The 27,987-nt window shown below is 41.1% G+C and overlaps 4 protein-coding genes across 12 annotated transcripts; 1 reads left to right on the forward strand and 3 right to left on the reverse strand.

The window, feature by feature from the left end:
• Window positions 1-1,173: 1,173 nt before the first annotated feature.
• LOC118447913 (uncharacterized) lies at window positions 1,174-11,008 on the reverse strand. 4 transcript variants are annotated; one of them, XM_085658971.1, is made up of 10 exons: window positions 10,985-11,008; window positions 3,610-3,892; window positions 3,311-3,518; window positions 3,020-3,189; window positions 2,717-2,915; window positions 2,471-2,625; window positions 2,168-2,351; window positions 1,743-2,071; window positions 1,477-1,672; window positions 1,174-1,401 (listed from the first exon to the last, which is right to left on the reverse strand). In XM_085658971.1, exons 2-10 carry the CDS (start codon window positions 3,856-3,858, stop codon window positions 1,307-1,309), a joined length of 1,785 nt encoding a protein of 594 aa, XP_085515097.1. In that variant the 5' UTR covers window positions 3,859-3,892; window positions 10,985-11,008; the 3' UTR covers window positions 1,174-1,306. The 4 variants fall into 4 exon arrangements, with proteins under 4 accessions (XP_085515097.1, XP_035736353.2, XP_035736371.2 ...); XM_035880460.2 differs by lacking the exon at window positions 10,985-11,008 and adding an exon at window positions 4,769-4,926; XM_035880478.2 differs by lacking the exon at window positions 10,985-11,008 and adding an exon at window positions 4,190-4,510.
• Window positions 6,184-10,620, forward strand: LOC118447950 (uncharacterized). Of its 3 annotated transcripts, XM_035880529.2 has the most exons (9): window positions 6,191-6,725; window positions 7,297-7,404; window positions 7,490-7,699; window positions 8,292-8,420; window positions 8,507-9,022; window positions 9,530-9,599; window positions 9,716-9,878; window positions 10,001-10,231; window positions 10,344-10,620. In XM_035880529.2, the coding sequence occupies exons 1-9, from the start codon at window positions 6,699-6,701 to the stop codon at window positions 10,369-10,371; spliced, it is 1,482 nt and encodes a 493-aa protein (XP_035736422.2). In that variant the 5' UTR covers window positions 6,191-6,698; the 3' UTR covers window positions 10,372-10,620. The 3 variants fall into 3 exon arrangements, with proteins under 3 accessions (XP_035736432.2, XP_035736412.2, XP_035736422.2); XM_035880539.2 differs by lacking the exon at window positions 10,344-10,620 and having other exon boundaries at window positions 6,184-6,725; window positions 9,716-9,885; window positions 10,001-10,185; XM_035880519.2 differs by having other exon boundaries at window positions 6,187-6,725; window positions 10,001-10,620.
• CarT (Carcinine transporter) lies at window positions 10,724-14,548 on the reverse strand. Of its 2 annotated transcripts, XM_035880448.2 has the most exons (11): window positions 14,408-14,548; window positions 13,980-14,201; window positions 13,450-13,608; window positions 13,273-13,376; window positions 12,732-12,886; window positions 12,484-12,652; window positions 12,131-12,379; window positions 11,781-11,995; window positions 11,426-11,607; window positions 11,129-11,307; window positions 10,724-11,048 (listed from the first exon to the last, which is right to left on the reverse strand). In XM_035880448.2, the coding sequence occupies exons 1-11, from the start codon at window positions 14,480-14,482 to the stop codon at window positions 10,811-10,813; spliced, it is 1,947 nt and encodes a 648-aa protein (XP_035736341.2). In that variant the 5' UTR covers window positions 14,483-14,548; the 3' UTR covers window positions 10,724-10,810. The 2 variants fall into 2 exon arrangements, with proteins under 2 accessions (XP_035736341.2, XP_085515096.1); XM_085658970.1 differs by having other exon boundaries at window positions 11,781-12,379.
• Fs(2)Ket (Importin subunit beta Fs(2)Ket) lies at window positions 14,530-27,987 on the reverse strand. Of its 3 annotated transcripts, none has more exons than XM_035880411.2 (7): window positions 27,326-27,987; window positions 26,594-26,652; window positions 26,333-26,515; window positions 25,764-26,117; window positions 25,402-25,551; window positions 23,467-25,328; window positions 14,530-14,671 (listed from the first exon to the last, which is right to left on the reverse strand). In XM_035880411.2, coding segments are annotated over exons 1-7 (2,670 nt in total). In that variant the 5' UTR covers window positions 27,387-27,987; the 3' UTR covers window positions 14,530-14,670. The 3 variants fall into 3 exon arrangements, with proteins under 3 accessions (XP_035736304.1, XP_035736295.1, XP_035736289.1); XM_035880402.2 differs by lacking the exon at window positions 14,530-14,671 and adding an exon at window positions 18,943-22,766 and having other exon boundaries at window positions 27,326-27,986; XM_035880396.2 differs by lacking the exon at window positions 14,530-14,671 and having other exon boundaries at window positions 23,463-25,328.

Here is a 27,987-nt window from a genome sequence, read left to right on the forward strand (position 1 = left end):
TAGACGAAACGGAAAAGCCTCTCTCTCTCTCTCTCTCTCTCTCTCTCTCTCTCTCTCTCTCATCTCGTTTCCTCCAACATATCGTATAACATACCCGTCGACAAAAGTAAGAAAACAAATAATATTTTCCAGTGTTGCGCTTTATCATAAGCGATCCCGCCCCGAAATTCTCCGACTCTCTCTCTCTCTCTCTCTTTCTCTACCCACCGCCCCCGTGTCTAGTTAAATTTTCAAACAGTGTATTTCCCTTTCAAGCCCGACTACGTCAGTCGTCGCGAGAAAACCGTTGCATTTGGCGAGCACTCACGTTCCACTTTTTTGCATTTTCATCGTACGAATCGCCAAGAAGCATTCGCCAACCTTTCCCATTTGCCTTGGAAAAGAAAGAGGAAAGATATGGTGTTGTACGTGTATGTGGGCCGGAGTCGTTATTTTAACATCTTCCGTCCGCTGACCGTACACCACCGTCTTGCATTCCTCGTAATGCGAGAGAGTGATTAAAAGCACGTAGGAAAGTTGGTCAAATGTGAGAATTAAGTCGAGCACCGTGAAGCAATCTTTTTTAAGGTTCCCGCAAAAAAACACTTGTGTCTACACACAAGTACTGTCTATTCGGGGAGAATGCGTTCGGGGTATGTTAACTCGCGTATCGCGGCGCATCTTTTAAAAGAGAAAACGTTGAGAAATTTCGTTGCGATTTATTAGATCTATCTTCTCTCCCCGAGGAGAACTTTACCGAGTAAGAGAGCGCGCGAGCATAAAGAGAAATGAGCTTTTTTAGAAGCGACGGCACGTTCCACAGAGATTTACGAGCTTTGCCAATCGAATACGATAACGTTCCTAATTTTTTCTCTGTCCAACGATATCAAACGATATCGAATTAAGAGAAAATTATGTACGAGCCCGATAACGGATGCGATGTGAGTTTAAAGTCTTGGAACAAAGCGAGTCGTTTTCTTTTTCTTTTCTTTATTCACGTTTTTGAAAATTCGATTCAACGTAAAACACCCTAAAATCGACAGGCTCGTGTCGGGCCAGCTAATGAAAAATGTATTCTTACGTATATACACGTGACAATTGATCCACCAGAGACGACATTAAATTCTACGCTCGCATACACTGGATCCATAGACTGGGTCCAACGGTACGCACATATTAAACCCTTGAAATAAATATAATCAATTAAAATAAAATTAACTCAGGAATGATAGAATTACATAACGTTTAGTTTAGTTTAAAAACGAAAAGTATCAAAAGAGGAAACAAAGGCACGTAAAATAACGATCCATCATGGATGAACGAATTTTCACAGATTTCCTTTTAGATACGCTTCCTTCATCTTCGTTCGAAGGATCTTGCCGGTTGGATTTTTGAGAATATCTCGGACGAATGAAACACCACCTGAAACACGATACTCGCATAAGAAAAGAGAGAGAGAGAGAGAGAGAGGGGGGGGGGCGGGGTTGGCGTACGTACCATTGAGTTGCTTGTACTCGGAAACCTTGTCCTTAACGAAATTCTTGATATCCTCCTCGCTAACCTTCCTGTTCTTTTTCAAGACGACGAAAGCCCTCGGCACTTCTCCGGACCTTGCGTCGGAAATACCGATTACCGCGCATTCCTCTACGTCGGGATGCATTCTTAAAACTGACTCCAATTCGGCCGGTGGAACCTAACAGGGTAAAGAAAATAAAATGAAAGGTTATCGTAGGAGATAATAATAATGTGTCTCTGTGATTTACCTGAAAACCTTTGACCTTAATCAACTCCTTCAACCTATCGGTAATATAAAAATCTAAATCGTCGTCGAAGTAAGCTATATCGCCGGTTTTCAACCAACCATCCTCGAGTAACATTTTCTTCGTGGCTTCCGGATTATTAAAGTAACCTTTCATGACGTGAGGTCCTCTTATCCACAATTCGCCGTTTCTACCGGGCTCGGAAATGTCTACGTTCGTTACGATATCGACCAATCTCACGTCGCAACCGCAAATATTCTTTCCGATACTCGCGTACTTTAGGCCCGTCTTTTCTACAAAGGCCACGGGCGCGCACTCCGTTAATCCATACCCTGGCAAAAGAAATCTCTTGAAAATGTCAACCAGAGGATAAGTAATATTGTACGTTAAACGTATGTAAAAATATGTTGCCGTCGTCAACGATTTACCTTGGCAAAATTTGAAATTATTGTTGTCTAATCGAAACTTGTCGTAAAATCTTTCGACGTCCTCCTTCGAAAGCGGCGCCGCTCCGCTGAAAACACTTCGTACGTTCGAGAAATGTTCTCTTTTGGCTAACGGCGAAACTGACAGAAACAATATTACCGGCGGTACGCAAAACAAAAGCGCTGGCTAAAAACATAAAAGAAAGTAAGCTTTTCTGATGCGTATCATCGACAAAATAATTATTTTCCTTTCTTCGATATTCGCAGTATACGTAACGTTCAATGTTGATTCAAAATATTTTTTACCTTTTGCTTGATGAAAGTGTCGAAAAACGTTTCCGGCTGGAATTTCGGAAGCGTAACGATCTTCGCTCCGAACGTGAGACTAGGCAGCATGATCACGTTCATGCCAAAAATGTGAAATAAAGGTAGAAATATTGGTATGACGTCTTGATTTTCATCTATAAGGAAAAAAAAAAAAATAAATAAATTACAATCCCGTTCTGAAATAAACCAATTTTTTCTATTATACATGGGAATAAAATACTTCACCCGTCGCCATTTGAATCCACGTATCCTTATCAACGATGGCATTTAGCATTTCCATATTCGAGACTAGATTAGCGTGCGTTAGCATCACACCTTTCGGCAGACCCGTCGTCCCACTTGAAAAAGGTAAAACCGATACGTCGTCCATGGAACGGCTTAGGGCTTTCAATTCCGGTAAGTTCTTGCCGCGAGTTATCAAGTCCTAAAAATTTCAAATCGATTCGGGTTTACTTAACTCGTTCCAATTAAATTATTAATTAAGAATTGAAAATTTGATCGTTTCGTTCGTGTAAAGGAATAAGATACCTTGAAAGGTATCACCCCGTCCGTCATTGGACCCGGCGTTCCGTCGTCTATAACGATAAGGGACGATCCCAATCTGTAGTTCGTTGCTGCTTTCTTTACGATCGGTAATATCCCTTTCGCGGTGACGATACCTTTCGCACCAGACAACTCCAATTGCATCGTTATTTCCTCTATGATAGCGTGAAAAATATTTACGCGTTTAAATTATTCTTATACTTCTTCGGCTCAATCGTTCTAACGCCTCTCTCTCTCTCTCTCTCTCTCTCTCTCTCTCTCTCTCTCTTTACTTACCAACCGTGTAATGCGGATTGATAGTTGTAACGATGAGGTCCGCCTCCAAAATCCCGAGAAAAGCTAGAACCCATTCCGGGAAATTGGGAGCGATCAAGGCAATTATATCACCTTCCATGAACTTTAAATTCCTTAAACTCCTTGCAATGTAGTTCGCAGCGTCCCTCGTTTGCCCGTACGTATATTTCCTACCTGTTATACCGCATTCCTGAAAATCATCGTCGAATCAAAACTCCCGTCTATTTTTTCCAATAATTAGAAATTCCAACTTCCGACGGTAGCCGGGAGAGGAGAGTTACCAGGGCAATTAGCTTGGAAAATTTGTTAACGTTGCGCCAAATGTATTCCGATATCTTAGAATTCGGATAAGTAACTGCACCGAAAGGCGAAGGAATGATTATCTCTTGGTTTTGACCTCGGATAAATTTCTCTTTCGATCGCGCAAAGGTGCTCCTCGCTCTTAAATATTGTATTTTACTTGGTTCATCGTTTAACAGCGTCCGCTCGAATTTCTTGATGCCACGAGAAAGGTGCCTTAACGACTTCATATCTTAATAAGACTCTCGTCGTTGAGAATATCACCTGTCAAAAGAAAAGAAAAAAAAAAAAAAAAAATAAGAAAAACGAATTGTAAGATATATAATAAATATAATTTCATTCGACCGAGTCTCGATTGAATTTCAATCGAATCCGATCGTTCATAATGTCTATAAAACGCTTAGAAGAAAGAAAATTAGAAAAAGTTGCTAATTTAAATGACATATCGTATGAGCGAGCGGAAATATTGAATAACTCGTTAAGCCGTTTTTTCTACCTATAAGAAAATTGTAGTAATTAAAATGTAAATAGAAGAGCTTCTACCTTGAAAGATTTACTCACTAGATATCGATCACCTTCGTTTCCGTTTAAACTGTTTCAGTCGCGAAAGGAATAATATCTGCGATCGAAATACAACAAGCGAGGAAATAATAAGGGGCAAAGTACAAAGACTATTTCTTATCGTGTTCTCGTCTCATAGCGACATATTATTTTAATCTTATCTCTTATCTTTCAAATTGGGGAATCATTTAAAATATTATTTATATATTTTCGATTTAATATTTTTCAAATACGCAACGTTTAATAACGAGCAAGCTTGAGTGCACGTTTATTTTCCATCCTTTCGAAATGAAGCGCAATTCGATCGTCCTTTTATTCGACCGATCACGTTCTCGTTCGTAACTATAGAAATTTCGTAACGAATGAATGTTTGAAATGGAGGGAGACAGAGAGAGAGAGAGAGAGAGAGAGAGAGAGAGAGAGAGAGAGAGAGAAACACATATGCGATATATCGTAATCGACCTTCACTTCCACGCTAGCATCTACAATAAACTTATTTCACGTAGTTCCATTACCGGGTAAATACCGTAGGACTTCCATTTCCAAAAAGAAAAACGTTTACGCAATATTATAGAATACCTTTCTTTTTCCTTTCGACGATAACTTAAGCTTCTATGTCTAATCAGAGAGATAAGATTTGAAAATTCGCGCGAACGCAGTTGGTAAACCTTCGACCGTGCTCCGCGCGAGATCGTTTTCTTTGACAGACTGCTGCATTCTCCGGCAAACAATTTAGCATTATCCTAATATTATCACTACGACGTAAAAAGAATAGATATAGGTTAAATGGTCATATACATCGAGCTTCTCCCCACCATTGAATTTTTAGCGATCGACGTTGTTGCAACGTAATCGTTGAAAACGTCAATTGCTTATCAACACGGATTTGTCTTATTTAATTTTTACTTTATCGTCGAGAAATAATGTAATCTAAACGTACTTACGACGCAATATTAATATTAATTTCTAAAAAAGGAAAATTTTACTTGCTCCAGTGCGATCAGAAGTACAACTTTAAGTGGTTTTATCATCAAATGGCAAGATAATATACATATCGAGAATATTTTTAAATAAGATCGAATTATGTCATAAAATCCAATAGAATTTTTCGACGACCGTACCGTTCGTAGTTCGAACTAAGCGTTTCGCATAAATAATATAGTTTCGTATTTCGAAAGAGAATTGTATACAAATTGAATTTCCCTTACTCATATCTTCATTTCTACATGTAACGCCAGCGTAGCGCGTCCGTTAGAAAGAATACTTTTAATAGGTATTATTAATTATCGTAACAGACGTTTTCGAACATTATTCTTATATTAATATTATTTGCTCGAATATTTATCGAAAACTTTTAATTACGCGTCCGTAATAAACTTTCGTTCGTAGTTGCGATAAACGGTTATTGCCAAAAATGATTAGCCAAATGTTATATTATAAATTTTTATCGAGATTATCGCGATCATTTATCGTTCATTAGTGTGCTAAAGGTAAAAGGAGAGTAGAATTAACGCTACTTTCATCCGATTCATTACATATAGGAAATAATCCTAGCTTAGTTACATAAGTTGGAAATAACAAAGAGCAAATTCTTCGAATCTCATATAAAAATTTGAATTCGACGTTTATTCGTGGCCTGCGTTTACTCGCGCGTCTACCAACAACGATAGTTTTAGATGCGCCGACGCATATCCGACGACGCCGACGCCGACGACGGCGTCGACATCGACGCCGACATCGACGCCGACGCGATACGTCAAATCAGAGCCGTATCGTTCGTTTTAAGACTCGTGAAAATCCATCTAGAAATTGAATCCAACGAAACTTGAGTGTTTTCAACTTCACCGGAAAGAGAGAAAAGGTCGTCCGTGATGTTGCTCTTGACGAGGGATAAAGTAAAATTTGAGAGATTATGCAAGAGAATGGATGGGAAGGGAAGGGAAGGGAAGGGAAGGGAAGGGAAGGGAAGAAAAGAAAAGAAAGGAAAAAAAAGAAAAGAAAAGAAAAGAAAAGAAAAGAAGGAATAAATTAAAGAATGTAGGGGTATAGAAATTAACGATCGATAAGAAAAATGTTTCTATTTTATGTGAAAAAGATCGTTCCGTATCGTTCTCGAACTTTAATTCTATTATGCAATTCGTTGCGTAACGGAACGGCGCGCGCGGAAAAATCTAAGAGTTGAACTAAGGATCAACGAATACGATTGATTCCAAGGAAAAATGAAGGAAATAAAAGTGATTGAGAGAAGAAAGTACGGGTCCATCGACGAATGGCGACGTCCCTGGGAGAAAGGGGCGAGAAAGGGGGCGAGCACGACGCCATGTCGACGTTCATCCTCTAGTTCGCTCTCGTTGCAGCCCTCGTCTAAAAGGCAAACTCGTGTCTGAAAAAAGTCGCGAAAAGGAAAGTTCGGAAAAAAAGGAGGCAGAAGGAAGGAAGAAAGGAAGAAAAGCCAAAGCTCGTAGAAATCACTGACGAAATCACTCTTGCACGAAGCATTGGGCTATGAATGAAGACCCAACCCTTTCATCTCGAGGTAATTAACTCTCTCGTCTTTGGCGATAAAGCTATCCGTCGATAATCCGTTCGCTCGCTCCGACCGGTCCCGTCGTTATATAGCGCAACTATGCCTACTTCGTTTCTTCTATCTCCAGAATTACGATAATTTCTAATATAACGTATCCTACATATATAAATATTCAAAAGTACGGAAAAATCTAATTTTACGAAAAAATTTTTTCATCGAGCGACCGAGGAGGCAAAACCTTGTTTTATTCTTGTTTTATCCTTATTTTATCCTTGTTTTATCCTTCATACCTTAAAAGATAGCTAATACTCGAAAAATTCGTGCGGATCATCCTCGATACATTAAGTACTACGTAGTACAGATTTCATTGATCCCTTTCACTTCGATTCGACGTTCGAGTTTATACAGTCGCAAAAAATTTCCCTTTTTCTATTTCTTCCTTATCTTTTTCTCTTATCGACCATAAGGTACGAAAGAAAATCTATACGATTAAAGATCGAGTTCGTATCCCATCTTGTCGGAAGCGGCGAGCAATCATCGAAGAACAGAGCCAATATAATACGGACTCGTATTTTTGCAGGTTTTGGCAGTTTTGCTATTGTCAGTAATACCCTGGCCAGGTCCAAGTGTTTTTAAGATATCATGCCCCCGCGATCGTGCTTCGGTAGTGAGGAGGATAATTCACAAGGTGAGAGAAACATTTTAAGCCTGGCATTTTTCGATCGCGCGAGATGTGCTAAAGGACAAAGTTTTAAACTTCGTCGAGATTTCAGAGATGGATGCCCATCCTAAAGAAATATCAAGTGGAGTTACCCTTAGAATGTCCCTTTCACGAAAGTCGAGACATCTTTCGACCTCAGCAACGAGCAAAGCATCAGTACAGACCGTCGCAATGGACCTGCGGCCTTTGCGGCAAGTCTTTTTATGCCGAAAGACATCTCGACGCGCACTTCGATAACAGACATAAAAGTAACGTTAATACGGTGAGTTATTGGTCTAATTTACATCGATAAGCTTTATATATTTATTTCAACTTGATATGAAAATAAGAGTCTTAATCTACAAATTAAATGCGTCCGTGGACTTCGCATTTTCATACTAGCGATATTATATGAAAAATCAAAATTCGCGTTATCTCCTCGATTCTTATTCTACAACGCGATAAAATATACGTCAATAATTATCATAAAGAAAAGACACGATAACGATAGCGCTAAATGCTTTCCAATCGATATCCATTTAAATGAAGAAACTTTTATCTTTCAACGAGTTCACTAAGAAGCATATTAGCGGATGCTTCGACATAAGGGTTTTACACTGATGTAGGGTTTTGCACAGGGTTTTGCACGTGACTGATAACCGATAAAAAAGGAGCGCACCAAGAGAGAGAGAGAGAGAGAGAGAGAGAGAATGGGGGGGGGGGGGGTACCGACATTGACGACTAACGTCATTAATGACCGCGATTCTATATCAGACTTGTTTCGGAAATGAGATATCGATAAATAAGGTAAAATTGACTTCCGATTCGTGCTACAATAATCGATATATGTACTTGTTCTCGTTCCTAAATGAAAGGCGGAGGACGCCGTGTGCCTTGCCGACTACTGCGACATTATGAGATGCGACGTCTTGGGAAATCGTGACTTTGAAAGTTCGATGAACGATGAGGACGACGACGGCGGTCATCTCAACACCGACATACAGGTACACGAGACTTTGCTTCGATAAAAATACAATCGAGTTGGATAAAACTCGATCTAAGAAAGTTAATGCGATCCGATTGCGCAAAGGTGTGGAAGGAAAATACGGAACAGCGCAGTACGTCGGTCGTACCGTGTTCTCGAGACCTCGCAAGGACATATCGTCCTTCCTCTTCATCTTCCACGGATAAGTCGTGTGCGCTCGCGGCCACGAAAAACGACTTACAGCGTTCGTACTGTCGACGAGCCGACGCGGATGTCCTTAAAAATCATCGGCTCGCCGATTCCTCCTCTTATCGTCGCAACGAAATCGCTGGTCCTGAGAACAATAGCGACGCTTGCGACAATGACGACGAGGACGACGAGGACGACGAGGATGACGAGGAAGAGGAGAAAGAGGAGGAGGAGGAGGAGGAGGAGGAGGAGGAGGAGGAGGAGGACGACGACGACAACGACGACGGCGACGACGACGACGACGAGGAGAATCTAGTAGAAGCAGCTCTACCTGCCGTCGATAAAAGGCAAAGACGCAGAAGAATACATCTTAGGAAACTCAAGTCCAACTGCAAGCCTGAGGAACTTCAAAAGCTCAAGTTACAATGTGAAGTTAGCTTTTTCTCTTCATTTATTTCGCTCTAACTGATTAATCGCGCTATTTCCTTCGCAATGTTACTTCGAAACGTGAAAGTGATACCAAGAAGGAACAGCCTTAAGAACAAAAGTATTATCGTTAAAGTATGAAGTCGCGTTAGGATCGTACACGATTGCACGTTAAAGAGTGGACATCGAACTCGCTGTTAATCTCGAGCACGTTATTCCTGCTCATTTTCTCTCCATTTTAACAATTTATAGAATATATTTTTTATTTCCCATGAAACATCGGCGCTCCTCCTCTCGCACAGATAGTAGACAATACGGAATGACAAATTCGTTGATCGATTTTATATTATTTCTTCCCGTTTGTCCTTGCTCGATTCGTGACACATGTAATTCCATAACGCAATACACATATTTTGTCAAAATAATGATAAATAATGTAGCGCTTGATACGGCACTCAAAGTCATGTTGTACCTAAAAGAAAATTCTATTATTTACAAGCTTTTTGTCGACAGATACTCGTCCGCGATTGTATCGCAGGACTTCTCGCAAATCTCTCAGTTCGAGAATTCCAAGAAATCGAAGGTAGGTGTGACCTGATATGGATAATCCGTTTAACGCTATGAAATAGGATATATGTCGAACGTATGTTTCGAAAGAAAAAAGAAAAGATTTATAGCGTTTATTTCTTTGCTCGTCAGGTGAACTGAACCGGGCGATCTGTTGGTATTTGAGTTGCGATAGATACTGGGAAGATACCAAACGGCAACAGCGTCAGACACCTTGGTATTTGCTCGCTACGTTTATGGCTCTTTTCTGCACCTCGATTTATGCCTGCTATTACGTCATCTGGGTTCTCTTCAAGTATGTAGTACGTTCACTGAGACTCGGTAAAAACATGATATAAAATAATATTTTATCCATGATACTGGCACAGATAGACTGACAGGATCGATTTTAATTTCTCGTTGTGTACCTTCTTGCAGTACCACGGACGAGGAGAGACTCGATCATACGGGAACTTTAGGTTACAATGATGGAAGTCTTACGGGTGCATCATCGTTGCACGATCAGAGCGGTCATGGCGATGGTAGATCGGTAGATAGACGAAAAATGGAAGGAGGAGACGATAATCTAGTATCTACGAACGAAGAAATGCCGGATCACTACATATACGTCGCATATCCACCGGAACTGAAACGTCGTCTCTTGGAAAGGTATCTCTTGGAACTTTATACAGGCTTCCTCTTTGATTACGTACGTGCATATGTATGAACAACATATGTACAAATCGATCGATGCAACGTTAGCGAGTACTTCTTTCCGTAGCTGCTACAACAGGACTACCAGACTATGAGACTGAAACGAAAGAAGACGATTGTTTCGTATTCATCTTGAGAACAGGACTGCGCTGCGAATGAAGGCACTCTCTTCTCTCTCTCCTCTCTCTCTCTCTCTCTCTCTCTCTCTCTCTCTCTCTCTCTCTCTCTCTCTCTGTCTCTTCGTGTTTTGTATACCAAATCTACTCGAATAAATTGCAAGGTACGAGAGGAATCTTCCATCGTAGAAACAACCGAAAGAGAAAGAGTTATAGCAAAAAGACCGGCTTTAAAGTCTTTCGCAATTGAACCTAAAACATGTTTTATTTGTCAGAAAGAAAAAAAAGAAAAGGAAAAGAAAAATAGAAGAAAAACGAGAAGACACTATGGTAATCTTAAAAAATGCAATTTTGTATAAAGTAGGAATATCGGACTAGATAGACTAATAATGGACCCTATATATGAGTTTCTCCGAGTCTAAAACCAATATGTCATCTTTATGGAACCATCGGAGTCACGCTGAGTGTCCATCACGCTCGATTGCCGAACAAGCCGGCGAACGCTCGCACCGGTCGGTCGTTGTTGCTCCTCTAAAATTCTTTGCGATATCGCTTGTGTCGATGTAGTTTGAGCTATTGGAAGTTCGGGTACCTCGTGCATCTCGACGGTTTCTCTTTCCGACAGGTCCTCGTAGGAAGCCGCCGCCGATGAAGGTCTAAGGATAAAAATCATTAATTCGGACGCTTATCCTTCCGAATATAAAAGAAAATAATAATAACTGTCTACGAAGCCTACTTGGTAGGTATGCATCGAATACAATCGGCACAGGTCCAATCCTTTCCAAAGAGTTCTCCCTCCTCCACCGTTTGCGGAAGTCGATGGTGTAGAGTTTCCGGTAACCGTAAACCCGAAAGACCGCCGATCACCGAGACGCAACCTAAGATCACCAAAGGCAACACTAGATTCTCCTTACCCTGTAAATCAAAGCATATTCTGTAATAAAGAACACTGTCTCAACTCGTCTCTTTTATTTCCATTCGTTATCACGTTCGGCTCATTATATATTACGAATTATATTTAAATGCAACTTACCAAATACGTAACGAACGGTATGATGATCAAACCAAGACCGCTGATGTAAGCGGAAAAACCAATGGCAACGCCGCGCAATTGCGTTGGATAAAGTTCACCGGCGAAGGGATATATTATCAAAAACGAGGCCGATATCGCGGATTTCGAAAGGAGAAACAGGATTAACGTGGCTACGACGGCGTCTGTAAGGAAAACGAAAAAAAAAAAGAGAAAAAAAAAAGAAAAAAAAAAAAAAAAAGACAAAAATGTTTAACAAGAATCCATAATATTTCTCTATAATATAGAGGAATATAGTATTTAACGGATATAGCTCGAGTAATTTGTAGTTTCGTCGTTCGATGGGAATTATTACTACCTGCAGAGAGTAGAACCGTGGCTATGCAGGAAACACCGGCGACGACCATGCAGAGACATAGGGGCCATCTGCGACCCCACCTATCCATGACTATCCAACAAGCCATGTAACTGGGAATTTCGGCCAACGAAGAGAAAAGAAAGCTGAGATGTTCTTCGCTACCGAGGGCAGGTCCGTAATAAGACAATCCAACGTATACCATATTATTGGCGAACCTGGCGATCGATCGAATAAAACGAAAAAAGAAATGTGAAAAATGAACGTATCTCCGTCGTACCTGAATGGAACAACGCGTTAGAGGATGACATATGTATGTAGGTATGTCGTATGAGAGATAAATTGTGGCGCACCAATTTAACGTGATAAGGCAAGTTTTTAAACGCATATTCGGCGTTTTAAAGAGAGACAAGACGCCTGGTCCGTTGCGTAGTCTTTCCTCTTCGCTCTTCGATCTCGACATCATCATACGTTGGCGAAGCTTCTGCGTGAACGAAGCTGGAAGTTCCTTTCCATTGACGCGTGCCAATTTTTCGAGAATATCGTTCGCCTCTACCAAACGACCCTTCGCCAATAACCACCGAGGAGATTCCGGAAGGAACCTACAATTTTGTCTCTTTTTCCTTTTCACAATTCTTTAAGCCCCAAAAATTACGTGCTCGTAGGAATAGATCGAGACAACGATCGGCATAGATGATTCGCTTACCACCAATAAGTGAAATACAATAGAAAGGGCGCGCTCGTCGTAATCGCGAGTGTTCTCCAATCTCTTATCAAGTACGTAACGCCTGCCAGCATGCACAGACCCATCGTGTAGAAGCTGCACGTCATCACTGTCACGAACGATCGATAATTAGGACCGACCAACTCCAAAGCTAAAAAGAATGACTTTCGTAATAGGCATTTTTTTATTTGATCTTACACCCAACGGATACTTACGATATTATTACTTACATATGATAAAGGGTATTTGATAGATGGCGGGTATAGTTAAACCGACTACCATTCGCGTAGCTGCCCACGTCCAAAAGCTGTTGGATATAGACGTGAGAAAACCACCGGTGATCAACGTCGCCAAACACGTGAAGAAGGACAGTCTACGACCGATTCTGTAAATATAGAATGTCGTTTTGGAGGAAACGAGGAATAGATTTAACGACGACGACGACGACGACGACGACGACGACGACGACGACGACGACGACGACGACGACGACGACGACGACGACGACGACGACGAATGGAGGCTTTACGAAGGAGGGCATTAAAGCGATATAATCTTATGCTGTCTCGTTTCGAGACTTAAAATGGCCGTAATAATATTTGCCTAATATTGGCTATTATATATATTGGCATTCGTCGGTTAGAACGGAATTTCGAAAGCTCGAGACATAGTTTATATTATTCCTCATTAATAACGTTTAAGAAGCAAAAGCTCTCGTAAAATTCGATTGAAAGCAAATATATCTAATAGTAAGATTAAAACTGTAATTACCTGTCGTTCAAAGTACCAAAAAGATAAACTCCTATAGGTCCACCGGTATTAAGTGCAACCAGACCGATCGTTGGATAAATAGCACGTTCGCAAACGAGATCAAACTGTAACGCATTTAGAGAATCCTGTTAATCCGAACGTCGATAGTCGGACGATAGCGTAAGCGTCTTTACGTACGTCGATGACTATGGATGATGTGATCTCCGAAGTCTCGTATTCCCAACCGTGATCGCAGGGTACGATAGACCACGAGGAGTTCGTCCTCGAGCTGGACGCGTTCTCCGCCGTCCAGTCTACGTCGTATCGCGTGCATTGGCTGTACGTCTCGTTGTCGTCCTACCATGAGAAGGACACTTCAATATTGTCCCGGACATAAATCTCCTTATCGTATCCTTCATAGTCGGAGGAACGAATAGAGTAACGCCCTCGAGGAGAAATCGGGTACATGAACGTGTATAATGGAGTAAGAATAATATCGACTGAGGTTACAAAGTGCTGTACGATTTAGCATTACATTATAATACTGCGACTTGCACTTGGATCGAAACGATAAAGCGATGTCGGATAAATAAATGTCTTCGTTTTGTGCTACGGGTTTAGATGCTGTTATAGATGCGGGTTTGGGTTACGCGCGTTTGAACACGCGTTTGAGGACGAGAGAGCCGATTTCAAGCGAAAAGAATATATCGTTTCGACTATAGGGGCACCTGACTGGTAGGAATGCCGAGTCTCCTTCTCCGGGAGACATCCATATTTTCCAGTCCGGGTACTTTGCACCAATGCGCCGGTGTGTCCGCCATGAACAGTTGATTGAAGGCGCAAAAGCCGCAAGGCAAGCACGCCGGTAGGCATACGAGCCAGAGCAGTTGCTTCTGATAACGGCCAAATTCACCGACGATCGGCAAGAGATCGTCCAGATCGAATCCCTCCTATGATGACATCAGGGACGCTCTACTTTTAACTTAATAAGTATATCTTCCAATTCGATGGTATGAACGAATATCGTTGATTTCTCTTAACTCGTTCGACAATGGATTATTACGTATGATATAACGGACGATCGAGGGAAACGAAATGAATGAAAATAAAAAGATTTCTCAAAGTTGAGAAAATACACATACGGTCATTTACTTACTTCGTCGTTGCTTTTTTTCGCCTTTTCATCGACGTTGTTGGCATCCTGCCGCTGGTAATCATCGACTTGCTGCATTTTCGCAAACTTTGGTCTACTTCGCGTTACCAAAAGCTCGGCGATACCTTAGAACGGAGTCACGTGAGATGCATTAGCCCCCTCCCGAGGAAGATTCGAGGGAGATGTCAGGTGTTGCATCTTGCTCTTTTTCCTTTCCACCCTCGCAACCGCAAACGACGATGCACTTGGCTTCGCCTACACCGTTTTCTGCTTGGACACGGAACCAAAACGTCAATCTACCGATTTTCCTTCTCTTTCCCTCCCCCTCCCTCTCTCTCTCTCTCTCTCTCTCCCTCTCTCTCTCCCTCTCTCTCTCTCTCTCTCGCTCGCTCGCTCGCTCGCTCGCTCTTACTCTCTTCTACCCTCTCACTCTCTATCTTCCATACAAACAGGCACTTTCTCAATCTCTCTTACTCTTTTCTCGATTTTGTTCGAGCAACTTCGACCATGCGAAAAGTGATAAAAATTTAGAGGGACGTAGGGGGAAGAGGGAGATCGATGCAAGATGACTGAAATATTTAGACTACAGCATTCGCCGACCTAACGAAAAAGCAGATACATAGATGTTTTCATATATTTTTCCAATGGTTGTGTGTATTCTAACATTGATCGATACTACCTGAGTATGTAGATGTGAAAAAAAATTGTTGGGTGTACTAGAATGACTTACCAAGAAGAGATCGTTTGTCCGAAATGTAGCACGTAACATTCCACGCGATTTTCTTCGGTGTATATATCGTAAGGAACTATTCGAACGGGAATGAAACGATCTCGTCGATTTTACGACAGTTGGAGAAACGGACGAAACGATTATCGGCCCCGAACGATTAACTCTCCTTTATAAGATTTTAATCAAACGAACAAGAATGGAACTGCAAAGTCGTTCTTATGCAGCGCACGTACGAAAGGTAGAGAGAAAACCTGGCAAGTGCATCGAAACGATGGAAAACGATACGTGTAGCATGCCCTTCTAATTCAATTGGGTTAAGGGTATTTAGAAGAGATTAGGAACACTGCTGACATACGCTATGTGTAGCAAGCAGCTCCTATTCACCGTTCGACATTTTCAACTCTCCTCTCTCCCGCCCTCTCTCACCCTTGAGAAAGATTTTTACAATTATTTTCTTAAATACGTCGACGATCGATTTTAAAATGTGACAGAGGAGGGCCAAATAAAGAAGGAAGAAAAAAAAAAAAAAAAAAAAAGAAAAAAAAATGAATTTAACATAGAAGTCAATGCATTTTAAAAAAGAAAGAATGATCCTTGGTAATAATGATGGGCGACCACCGGCGTTCGTGTGTACGTGTATTTCGAATGAAATTTTATTTTCCGACAAATCTCTGCGTCGGAGGAAAAAAGAATCATGCAAAGACGTGGAAGCAATTTGCATTCCATTGATCGTGAAATCTTCTCTCTTTTCTTTTTTCTTTTCTTTCTTCTTTTTTCGATTAAAGAGTACAATAGATTTACGTAAACGCTTCTTTTTGCTTCCTATTTCTTTTTTCTTCGTTCTGTTCGTGTAAGTGTCGTAAGGATAATAAATCGAGGTGGTGAATTAGCTGTTGTTATGACTTGGAATTATATGGCACTGTCGCTTGGCGATTCGTATAATCCGTTCTTACACTCGATGGTACAATCGGTCACATTAACGTTTACGCGCGATGATATGCCACTGTTAATACGATTGCGCAACGATAATCCATTCCGTAGAAAAAAATCTTTGCCAAGCTTTTTTCACTTCAACGCCAATCGCGACCCGTTTTATCGCCGAAAGAATGACGAGGTATATCATTAATGTGACCGATTATACGCGTTAGGCACACTTTCCCCAACAACAATTGTTCACAATCATCATCATCAGCATCATCCATCAGCATCATCATCATCCATCAGCAGCATCATCATCGATCTCACACAAGTAAGCTACATAGCCGAAGTCACATAATCGTTGTCAAGTGTAAACCTTCACAAGCGCACAGACTTCACGAATCACACGACTGTCACAACAAACTCATAAAAGGAATAAAAGATATAACTCGCATCATACGGACATGCCACACCCTCTCCCATAGACTTTTTTTTTTCCCATATTCCTTTGCTTCTCTTCTTCGTATAACTTTTGTTAGACTGCTCGGTATAAAATGCTCGGGAAAGAGAAAAAAAACAAAAAAAGAAAACAAAACAAAAAAAAAACAAAAAAAAAAGATCAAGGATTCTCTTTCCTTCAGCCTATAAAGTTCTCCGATAAACGTATAAAATAAAATTTGTTCTTTTTCTTCCTTTCTTAGTCTCACGTAAACGCATGAACGCTTTCTCTCTTTGATCACATTTTTTTCCTCCCTCCCTCCCTCCCTCCCTCCATCCCTCTCTCTCTCTCTCTCTCTCTCTCTCTCTCTCTCTCTCTCTCTCTCTTTCTATTTCTTGCACTCTCTCTCTCTTCAAGCATACCTCAATATTTCATCCTAATATGACTATCGATGCGTTTACCGCTCTATAAGAGGAATTTGACAACTTAACGCGTTATTCTTATAAATAATCTCCATATTTCGTAACCGAAAGTGTACGTACGAGCAAAATTCGCTTATGTTTGATTATCTGATTCTTCGAGAGATACGAGTATTTTGGAAGAATCGAAATTCTCGAATCATCTCGAAAAGGATTCGTCATTTTAACAATATAGAATAAAAAATAGAAGAGTAGGCCATAACCATTATGTCTTTGTCACATTGTAAATGCCAATTTCTATTAATCATATTCCTCCTGAGAGGATCTCGACGAAAATTTGTATATCGACCGATCGACAAGATTCGATAAAAATTTGGAGAGGGTGAGCAAAAATAGTGGCAGGCCAAACGGACTTCATTCATCGATTTCATTTATTATACTTCAGCCCACGTTTATCATCATCGCTCTCATGAATTTTCACATTCGCAATTATAATCTTAATCCGATCATCGATCGGCATCATCACTATCAACATCATTCTTCATTCTCTGTTGCACCGCATAAAACACCCATTCACTCATTTCTCCTCTCATTTATTTTTGGAATTTTTTTTTGTTTGCATCTTCGCGATTTTCATTTTTCCATCCTCCGACGATCGATACGGAAATGGTAGAGAACAAATTATGGACGAAAAAATATCAAGGTGAAGGTTAGACTGAACCATTTCCGTACGATGTCGATAATTTTTCTTTTTTTTTATCTTTCTGGATATATTGGACTCGTGTTTCGTACGTAACATAATATCGTGGCGAATAGTGAAGAACAGTAATTATGGCGTTTCAAGATTCTTCTTAAAATAATTGTTTAATATCACTCTTTAAATGTGTCAAATATAATTTAATGTAATTAATATCAATGCGTTCTCGGTTCTTTTCTATATAAAACGTTAATAATAAGATGAAAGAAAAATTGACAATTAAGAAATCGCTATTTCGTGTACAGTTCCCGTATTTATCTCGCAACGATAGAAAATGTATATTTCATTTAATCTTTATTTAACTCCTCTCTTCCCCCATAGGAATTTTCGTATTTTTGTTTACACATCACGACGACCTTCGACGTCGCGGTTCACGGCGAATCACGAGCCAACTATCTCCTTTTCTTTATTTTTTTTCTCTCTCGCTCATCTCTCGTTCGTTCATTGCTCACGATACGCAACACAACTCGACGCATAAACGTACCCACTTTCTCTCTCTCTCTCTCTTACTGTATCTTTCGCGCTTTTTCTCTCTCTCTCTCTCTCTTTCTCTCTCTCTCTCTCTCTCTCTCTCTCTCTCTCTCTCTCTCTCTCTCTCTCTCTCTCTCTCTCTCTCTCTCTGCAACACCCTTGTCAATCGTTTACTTCATTAGCGCACATCATCACTGATACAGCGTAATGCACACGCTTTCTTCTATATATTTACACGCTCTCACTTACGTACCCTATGAAAGCATCGCACGCACTCTAAGAGTCTCGACGATGAAAGGCTAACAACTAATAGTCGACAAGACATTTTTAGCGTACAAGTTTATGCGAGAGCACGATTCCTTTAGCCTTTCTTTTTCATCTTCTTTTTTTTCTCTTTGTCATTGTCATCGTCGCACACGCCTCTTCGTATCCCTCGATCTTTCGAAAGGCAAAAAAGAGTATAATCGGTAACAACGTTCGTTAAAAAAGAAGCCCAACGAAACAAAAAAGAAGAGGAACAAAATTTCTTCTCGGAACCGTGCTCCCCTTCAGGATCAAAACATCGAACCCTCGCATAAGAGAGTCACTCCAAAAGAATCACAGTCGCGGTTTAGATTTGTATTTTTATTTACTTTTTTACGTTCCCCCATCCATCTTTCTTTTTTTTTGCAACTCGATCTTACGACGCACAGCCGACCCTTAAGATTCTCGGCCATCTTCCGACCGTTTACGACGATAGATGTATGTATTTGTATTTTCGATATCCATTTTTCCACGTTCGTTCTTTTTTTTTTACATTTTACATTTTCATCCTATCTCTCTCTCTCTCTCTCTCTCTCTCTCTCTCTCTCTCTCTCTCTCTCTCTCTCTCTCTCTCTCTCTCCCTCTCTTTTTCCCTCTATCTCTCGCGTTTCGACGCAATACGGAAAAGGTAGATCGCCTCGAGGACATGGAAACAGCTTCGAACTCTGGTGGACGCGCGTCTTTCGGTTCGCAAACGCGATAACATCATTTTCTATATATTTCTCTTCTTTCTTTTTTAACGTTTCACTTTAGTCCTTCAAACAATGGAAATATACGGGGATGTAACGTTTCAAATTTGACTCTTTGCGATCGCAACAAATCGAAAGGTACGCGCATTATTACGGATGTTAATTATAAAAAATATATGTATATTATTATATATCTCCTATGATATATGAAAAAAATATTTGACTTTAGATATATAAAAAATATAGTGTATATGAATTTTCTTCTTTCGGGTCTGAGCAGAACTATTTTTGACGCGTGCATGTGAAGAAAGAGCGCGTCCACCGGCGAGTCGATAACGAGAACACGATAATCGGCGGTAAATGTCGAAAAGGGACCGCTACGCGTGCACTTGGCCGTTTCTTCCTCTCTCTCTCTCTCTCTCTCTCTCACTCTCTCTCTCTCTCTCTCTCTCTCTCTCTCTCTCTCTCTCTCTGTATATGTATACGCGCATATGCGTTTCTCACTTTGTGGTTTACGTTCGATAACGGCACGGTACGGAACAACAACCCGCGTTTCGATTCTAGGCCCGTGACGATTCTTTGCTTTTTCTTCTTCTTTTTTTTTTGTCGTTTTTTTACTTTTTTCTACTTTTTTTTGTTTTTTTTTTCTTTTTTTGTTTTTTTTTTTTTTTTGTTTTTTTTTTCTTTTCTTTTCTTTTTCTTTAATATATCGTCTGGACATGAAAGCACGACTTTTGATAACGAATCGGAAGAATGTGCAAGCGATCGAGTTTTCTGCTAAAAACACGAAAAGACCCACGACGTCTATCTGCCCTCACCATCGTATCTTTCTCTCTCTCTCTCTCTCTCTATTTTTCATACACTTCACTTCTTACTCACTTTCTCACTTAATTTCCTTTCCAAGAGTCTCTCTTCCATTCAATTCTCTCACGTCGTCACGTTTTCTCTCATATTCCCTAAACACACTTTCTCTCTGTCTCTCTCTCTCTCTCTCTCTCTCATTCTCACTCTACCTCACTGATACGTGGAATGTTCAAGAAAAAACAATACTTGCACTTCGGCGTCGATCGATTTCGATATTCCAATCGATTCGATTCAAAGGTTCGTGATCAGACGTATTATATCAACGCAATTTTTGAAAAATTCTAATTCGAACAAATTTTCTCTTTCGTTCGTTTCCGATTCTGATCGTCACCGAAGAATCTAAGAATATTTTTTCTTTTATTTTCTTTTTTTTTAGATTATCTCTTGCTTTTCTTGAAAAAATTAAAGCGTGATATGTCTAACGTATACTACTACGCAGCGTACGAAGCAGACTTTAAAAAAATCACAAGAGCGAAACAAGTAAAATATATGGAGAAAAAAAAAAACAAAAAGAGGAAAGGTTTTCCACCGGCAATAGTATTTGGAATGCATGGCACAACCATAGTCGCGTATCAAACGTAGATTTTATCGCGCGTTAATTTGGCCCTTTTTCTTTTCTCTTTTGGCATTTAATTTGTTTTCTTTTCTTTTTTTTTTTTCTTTTTTTTCTTTTCTGAGCGACCTACCCTGCGCTCGAATCTTCTCTAATCGCGCGAAAATACATTTGCCGAAGAGAAAAAAAGGGAGGGGGGAAGGGAAAGATTCGACGAGTTTTCCAAGGAAGAAATAACTTCTAACGAGGGAAAAGAGGATGATACACGACGTTAGAGTTCCGATCTGACTCGTGAAACTCGTTCGGTATTTGAAATATCCCAGTTGGATAAAAGGCACCATCTAGAATCAAGATTCCAATTTCGTTGAAAGAATCGATCGAGATATTTCGATGCTGAATCGAATCGTTATTTTCAACGTAGACTCGATTTTATTTCGTCTAAAGGATTACACATTCTTGAGGTAAGGACACTGGGCTATGTCAATTACCCTATACGCACATTTATGCGATCATAATACCACACATCGAACGAGTACTCTCCACTTTCGTTAGGAGCCACGAATCCAGGAAGACGATATTTATTGTTATAGTAGTGGTAGTTGTTGTTCGCGAATTACATAAACGATAAAGAAAAACATTGCAAAGATATGTCTCGCATTTGAAAGGAAAAGAAAAAAAGAAAAGGTCGAAAAATCTCGTTTAGAAATAAACGGTAGTAAGTAGTAAGAGAATAGATTCGATGGCAGTGGAAAATGTACCCCCTTCTCTTTTTAATCGTTTTACATATGCGACAAGTAAAAACCGATCGGTGAATGATTGTACTATGATCGCATAAAAACTTGTTCCATTTGTCTCTCTAATTTACTACGTATGTCAGAAGCGGAGATGGAGTGCGGTCGTCTTTTTCTCCCGGTTTAGGCTAGACAATACAACTAAATCACTTGTTGCCAGCAAAATATTAATTTTTAATGAATCAATAGCAACAGACATTCGCATACGGGGGTGGGGGTGGGGGTGGGGGGGTTCAGGGTGGGAAATGAACATACACATCGTCGTACAACGGATCATTGGATTCACGCGCAAAACGATCGGATCAGGGGTTAGCAGCTTGTCGAATCTTCTTGTATATTTGTTTCTTTGTTTAACTCAGTCTCTCGTTCTCTCTTCGTCACACTCGCTCTCGTTCAGACTTGCTGATTAATTCACTCCTTGTATCACATGATCTCACAGCAAAGTTTTCAGACATACTAAAATAACAAGTACACGCCTCGCATCCTGAGCATTACTCTTACTCGCGTGAGTCGCGATACGATTCTTACTGTGGGAGTTTAATCAAGAATCCACAGGAGTAAGGGGTATAGTATAACGTCGTGCGACGTGCGTAAACAAGGATACACATAATTCGACTAAAATTCTCACAGCCTCTCGCACTGTCGCTCTCATACTCTCTCATATCTCTCTCTCTCACACACACACTCATACTTCACATATTCCATTTCACGTATTTTCTCTCTCTCTCTCTCTCTCTCTCTCTCTCTCTCTCTCTCTCTCTCTCTCTCTCTCTCTCTCTCTCGTTAGCTCGCTTGCTTGCTCGCTCGCTCGCGCGCACGCTCTCAGTTCGCTCGTGTTTCATCACTTACAACATCTCGCACTCTCTTTCACCGCCCAGTAACAGCGTCCATCGAAGTCGCCCTCTTTCTCTCTCTCTCTCGTACGCTCGCTCGCTCTCTCTCTCTCTGTCTCTCTCTCTCTCTCTCTCTCTCTCTTTCTCTCTCTCTCTTTCTCTCTCTCTCGTTCGCTCGCTCTCTCAGATTCAACTTCACACGGAGTTCTCAATCACGCGGATAGAAGCCGCATACTCGATTTTCAGGCATACTTGCATCACGGGAACATCTCAGCAGGCCTCGGCCCTGGCTCACTCATTTTGGCATCATCCACTTGCACTCGTATTTTTTAATCATCTATTGTCGGTATCCGGCAGACAGGTATTTGTCTCTGTCGAGCATATGGGCTGTGTTCGACCCTGTATACCCTCGCCGGTACCCTCGCATACCGTTGCCAGACAGGGACACGTGCAGACTCATCACCCCATCCTCATCGCTTCGGAACTCACGCACATCCATCAACTCGCATCCGCAACATCCAATCTTGTTGTCTTTGTATTGTTTGATAGCGTTCTAGTCAAATCAAATTGCACGACAGTACAACCGTGGGCTGATCTGTAAACAACAAAAGCGAGCCAAATATCAGTGACCGTCGCCCGCGAAAAGTGGGAAAGTAGACTACTTTTTTTTTTTTTTGTTTTTTTTTTTTTTTTTTTAATACATCGAGTATCTCTCTCACTTTAATTTTTTGTTTAACGCGACGTACCTAGGCGCGATCGTGCGAGTCTAGAAGAAAAAGTAGAAAGCACGTGGATGCTCTAATCTTGTCTTGAATGACCCTTTGTCTTTCCCCCCCCCTCTTACCCACCCACCCTTTTACACACACACACACACACACACACACAGGCTCGAACATATTCCCTCTTTTCTCACACATATTCTTTCTCTCCTACTTTCGTGCGATAACAGATGGCACGAAATGCATACGAGGAAGAGCTGAAAGGGCAAAAAAGAAAAAAAAAGAGAAAAATGAAAAAAGAAAAAAAAGAAAAGAAAAAAAAACAGAAAGAAAAGACGATTCGAAGACATTTCACACACGCGCGACAAGCACATGCACGCGCGCGCACGACAAAACACACACACACACACACACGCGGACAGCAGCAGACAGGCGCGCACACACACAGACAGACAGACAGACAGACAGACAGACAGACAGACAGACAGCAGCAGACACAATGTACACTTTTGTACGCTCGAGGACGTTGCATCGTAAAACTATCATGCTTGCAGATAAGAATAAATGAATACTCACCAACTGGACGTAGTGTTGTTAGCAGTAATCTTAGCCTTTCGTATCTCCTTAAGGGCCCAAGTGGCCAACGTCTTCGTTTTGCTGTTACGCGATTTCTTGCCCTTCACTAATAACTCGTTAAGCGGCTCGGTGTCGACCATCGGCAATAATTTCGCTCCAAAAACGCTGACGAGATCGCCGATAAGGCCAAGCGCAGCCGATATGTTACCATCGGAATGCTCCCGATCTTGGGCAATCAAAGTAATAAATTGAATGATGTACGGCACATGCGGTTCGACCAAAGCGATCTCCTCCGGGCATGTATTGTTTGTAGATTCACCACGGAAACCCTGCACTATCCCTGTATAAGCCTCCAATACGCCCTCGCGTAATTCGTTAAGATAATCGACCATGTCGTAATCGGATCTATCGACGTTCGCCTGCGAGGCCTGTACCAACGTTTGCAAGACAACGTCTAAATACTTTTTGAATTCTATACCGATACTCAGGGCTATGTCGCCAAAGACCGAAAATATTTGTGGCTTTACAGAACGATGTACCGTGTTGTTTCCTAAATTCTCCAAAAGAAGAGTCATTATCTCGTCGCAATATGGAATGATCTTGCTCTTAAGAGCACGACATATATCACCGGTAAGGCCTACGGCGACGCAACATACTTGATACTCGGCATGATTTTTCAGGCCGAGACAGAGGTAAGGCTTAAATACGTTCATATATTTCAAAAAGCGCTCTCCCAAAACTTCGACCAAAGTCGAGACGGCCATAAGAGCGTCCTCCTGGACGCCACCGGATTTGCAAGAGTTCGAATTGAACATCGACAATAGGGCGGTCATTATAACGTCCGATATCTGCGGCGCGTCTTCCGGTGTTACCTTACGTAATACGGACTGTAGGGTGGCGCATAGCAATGATTGAAGATCGTTGTATTGGGCTCGATCCGAATGACTTTGTATGTGCGTTTCCATTTGCAATACTTGTTGCAATCTTTCCAAAATGACCATCGTCGTTTTTTGCACGGTAACGTAACAATCCCGTGGGGAATTTTTCACCATCTCCATCAGTGCTTCGTACGCCGCGGATCTCAAGTTCGCTTGGGCCCCGTCCGGTCTGTCGGTAGTCTCCAATAGTCTCTGAATGATGAAATCAAAGTATTGCGACATACAATAAGTTTCTGGCTGTTGCTCGTCCTCGCAGGCCGAATCGTAACTCGCTTGGGCAAGACCCGTGAACGCCCAGCATACGTTCGCAGCGACGCGAGGTTCTGCCTTCAGTCCGTTTACCAAAGATTCCAATAAAGGTTTCAAATACGTCTCGTTAATGGCAGCTTCTGGAATGATCTCGCAAATACGTCCGAATGTCCATGCCGCGGTGTCCCTTACGACAACGCTACTGTCGTACATCAACTCGATGAGCGTTTGCATTGCCTGCTCTACCAATGGTTTCAATGTGGTAGGCTCTACGCCACCGAGGATGGAACCGAATGCCATTACGGCTGCGTCTCGATATCTCCAATCGTGACTCTTGATATTATCCTTGACGAATGGTAATACGAACGGAACTATAGCTTCTTCGCAACAAGTTGAAAGCAGCATCAAGCATACACCAGCGGCTTTCGATGGATTCCAATCGTCCTCGTCATCGAATTCTTCTTGTTTCGTTAATTTTTTCATGAGTACCGGTACTAAAAATTGTAAAGCACCTTTCGCGTAGTGCCTTGAAACCTTTAATGGTGGTCGACCAACTTCAGAAGCATCTCCTTCTTCCAAGGCTAAATCAACTTCTTCGTCCGACACATTGGACCAAAATTCAATTCCCTGCAGTGCAACCTCGTCGATATCCGACTTCATAGCCTCTAGAGTAATCTGTGCGAGATACGAGATGTTTGCCTAATTTTTATTAATAAAAAAATACATAGAATATCGAAGCATTACTTACAGGAAACAATGCTGGTGCCATGTAAAGTTCCATATACTGATAATACAAAGACATAATTTTGACGAGACATTGTAAAGCCGCTACTTTAACTTGCGTATTTGACGATTGTGTCGCTTCGCACACTACTTCCATAATAAAATTCCTCTCGGACTGTAAATATGACGGTACAAGAAAAATTGTATATATATATAAATATATGTATATATGTATATATATATATATATATATATATATATATATATATATGCGCGCATGCATGCACATGTATCTATGTATGTATGAATGTATGCGTGTGTGCGCATATGTATGTGTAGAAGTACGATAGATAATAAAAATTAAATTATTAATAAATAAATACGGACCTCGATTTCAAAATTTCCTTTAGTAAATTCTAAGGAATTATAGAGCGCGCTCGTAGCTGCAAGTCGTACGTGATTGGACGTACTGGAACCTTTCATGCCATGAATAATTGCTGTGAGAATTTGGTTAGACTGCGATACCAAGACTTCGCTTTCTATTTCTTGACAAATGTAACCGATAGTCTCTAAAGTAGCTTCTTTCATCATTTCCGTACTATTAGGATTAACCACATTGTTTACTAATAGAGGAATTAAATTGCTCCATTGACCAACTGGCAATTCGGCAACAGCGACATAAGCTACGCACTGTGCTGCAGAGCTCGGCCTATTATTTTCAGTTCCTAATGCTCCCAAAATCTATAACAAGGATTATTCTTTCGTATAAAATACTTACACTAAAGTGTCAAGTATTAGGTAGCACTTGGAAACAAATATGCGTTATACGTTACAATGAAAAATATAATAAAGTAGTATACGAGACGCTATAATTTCTAGACTATTTTTTTTTTTTTTTCTTTTCCTTTTTTTTCTTTTTTTGAAAGAAAACCAGAAAGGCATATCTTATCTCGTACATTTTTCTTGATATATTCCCTTGTTTCGGCAGGGATAGCCAACCAACGTTGCTGGTACTGATACTTTAGCGCCTGATCCTTCGAGGTAAGTTGATTTTTTAATTGTAGCCCAGCTGCCATACGAGCCACCGGACTGGCTGTTGCAGTAACCAGTACTCCGCTGAGCCGTTGAACAAACTCATGCTAAAATATGAGAAATTTGATTAATATGATCTGATTCAAGTCTACATTACGAATAATTGAGCTTATAAAGATACTAACAAAATTGGATTGTGCCGCCTGTTCCAAAAAATTTTCCGCCGCTTCCAATTCATTTTTGTCTGAAAACACATATTGAACGGTTAAAATATCGGCAGGAAAGATTTAAAGCGGTATCGCAAGGTCAAAGGTATGTCTCCAACTCATTGAAACATTTTATAGGTTAGTCATAGGCTAGATAGATCGGTTCGTAGAAGGGTATTTTATTCGATAAAAGCAGAAGATGGCCAAAGCAGGATGGCCATCGTCGACGACGAGAACGAGTAACCGCCGGACGAGACAATAGTTTTCCGTTCGCCGAACAAAGCCCATAGCAACAGCCAAGTCGAGCATAATCGGCGACATTATTGGATGCGCGCAAGAAAATCGGGAGGGAAGTATCGTTGATTAGGCCGTAAAAAGCTAATCATTCGACCGAAATGATTCATAGATTCTATCGCGTTAGGAACACGCGTTGCGCTAATTCACCGGACGTTTCGAACGAAGGGACGCGCACGCGGTCGCAATCCGACTTGTGTAGTATAAAAAAAAAAAGAGAAGAAGAAAAAAAAAAAGAAAGAAAGAAAAAGTAACGAGCGAAGGAAAAATGTAGTCGCGACGAGTATCGAATTTTCGACGAGTATCGAGAAGGTTAAGGGCGACGACGATCGGCCTCGATAGAAAATATTAACGAAATAGCACGCATCTCCCTTTGACGACGGTTAAAAATGATCTTTTTTAAGTGGATCGACTCACCTGAGGAGACCGTCCTCTCGAGGACCTGAATCAATTGTACCGTCGTTGGATCCATCTGCATGGCTTCTAGTAACTTCCGCTCGACCCTCTCGTCAGGATATATATATATATATATATATATATATATATGTATATATGTATGTATATATATATATATATATGTTACAATAGCGACACGAGACTCTTTACGATATCGTCCTAACGCGAGACGTTTTCTGATCGCAACCGGCGGATACCCACATGTAGTCACTACCGAATCAACTGCCCCGACGACGTCCCCCCTCCTCTCTGTTCCTTGTCTTTTGCCTTCTCTCTCTCTCTCTCTCTCTCTCTCTCTCTCTCTCACACTCTATCGTTTCTCCCCTCAACGTGCGGCGTAGTGATATCCCACGAGCCTTCTCGATTATCGCTCTTGCGCTTCCTATCGTCGTAATTTTACAAGCACGTAGCTCACGACGATAAGCGTTTGGCTATTTTTTAATCTTCGACGAGCTCGATCAACGCAAAGACCGTCAATTTCTTTGGCACGAAGGACGTAAAAAAAAACGTGACGAAGCTATCCTTTCCCTCTCGCCCTTCTTTCTTGCTCGCGCGATCGTCGGCTTCCACTGGTCAACCGAGTGAGGACTATTTTCTGCGCGTCTCGACCCGTCCCGCCCGAA

This window comes from Vespa mandarinia, chromosome 8 (genome assembly GCF_050613455.1).
Source record: "Vespa mandarinia isolate Hongniang chromosome 8, ASM5061345v1, whole genome shotgun sequence".
NCBI lineage: Eukaryota > Metazoa > Arthropoda > Insecta > Hymenoptera > Vespidae > Vespa > Vespa mandarinia.

What these genes read in the sequence shown, in the direction of transcription:
- LOC118447913 (XM_085658971.1), bottom strand. Translation starts at nt 3,858, where the DNA reads ATGAAGTCGTTAAGGCACCTTTCTCGTGGCATCAAGAAATTCGAGCGG. An exon ending in ACACTTTCATCAAGCAAAAG is followed by an intron (nt 2,352 to 2,470) that starts GTAAAAAATATT and finishes TTATGTTTTTAG; the next exon opens with CCAGCGCTTTTGTTTTGCGT. An exon ending in TAATTTCAAATTTTGCCAAG is followed by an intron (nt 2,072 to 2,167) that starts GTAAATCGTTGA and finishes TTCTTTTGCCAG; the next exon opens with GGTATGGATTAACGGAGTGC.
- LOC118447950 (XM_035880519.2), top strand. Translation starts at nt 6,699, where the DNA reads ATGAAGACCCAACCCTTTCATCTCGAG. An exon ending in TGAGGAGGATAATTCACAAG is followed by an intron (nt 7,405 to 7,489) that starts GTGAGAGAAACA and finishes TCGAGATTTCAG; the next exon opens with AGATGGATGCCCATCCTAAA. An exon ending in AGCTCAAGTTACAATGTGAA is followed by an intron (nt 9,023 to 9,529) that starts GTTAGCTTTTTC and finishes TTTTGTCGACAG; the next exon opens with ATACTCGTCCGCGATTGTAT.
- CarT (XM_085658970.1), bottom strand. Translation starts at nt 14,482, where the DNA reads ATGCAGCAAGTCGATGATTACCAGCGGCAGGATGCCAACAACGTCGAT. An exon ending in TTTGGTACTTTGAACGACAG is followed by an intron (nt 12,887 to 13,272) that starts GTAATTACAGTT and finishes CTATATTTACAG; the next exon opens with AATCGGTCGTAGACTGTCCT. An exon ending in TTGTATTTCACTTATTGGTG is followed by an intron (nt 12,380 to 12,483) that starts GTAAGCGAATCA and finishes ACAAAATTGTAG; the next exon opens with GTTCCTTCCGGAATCTCCTC.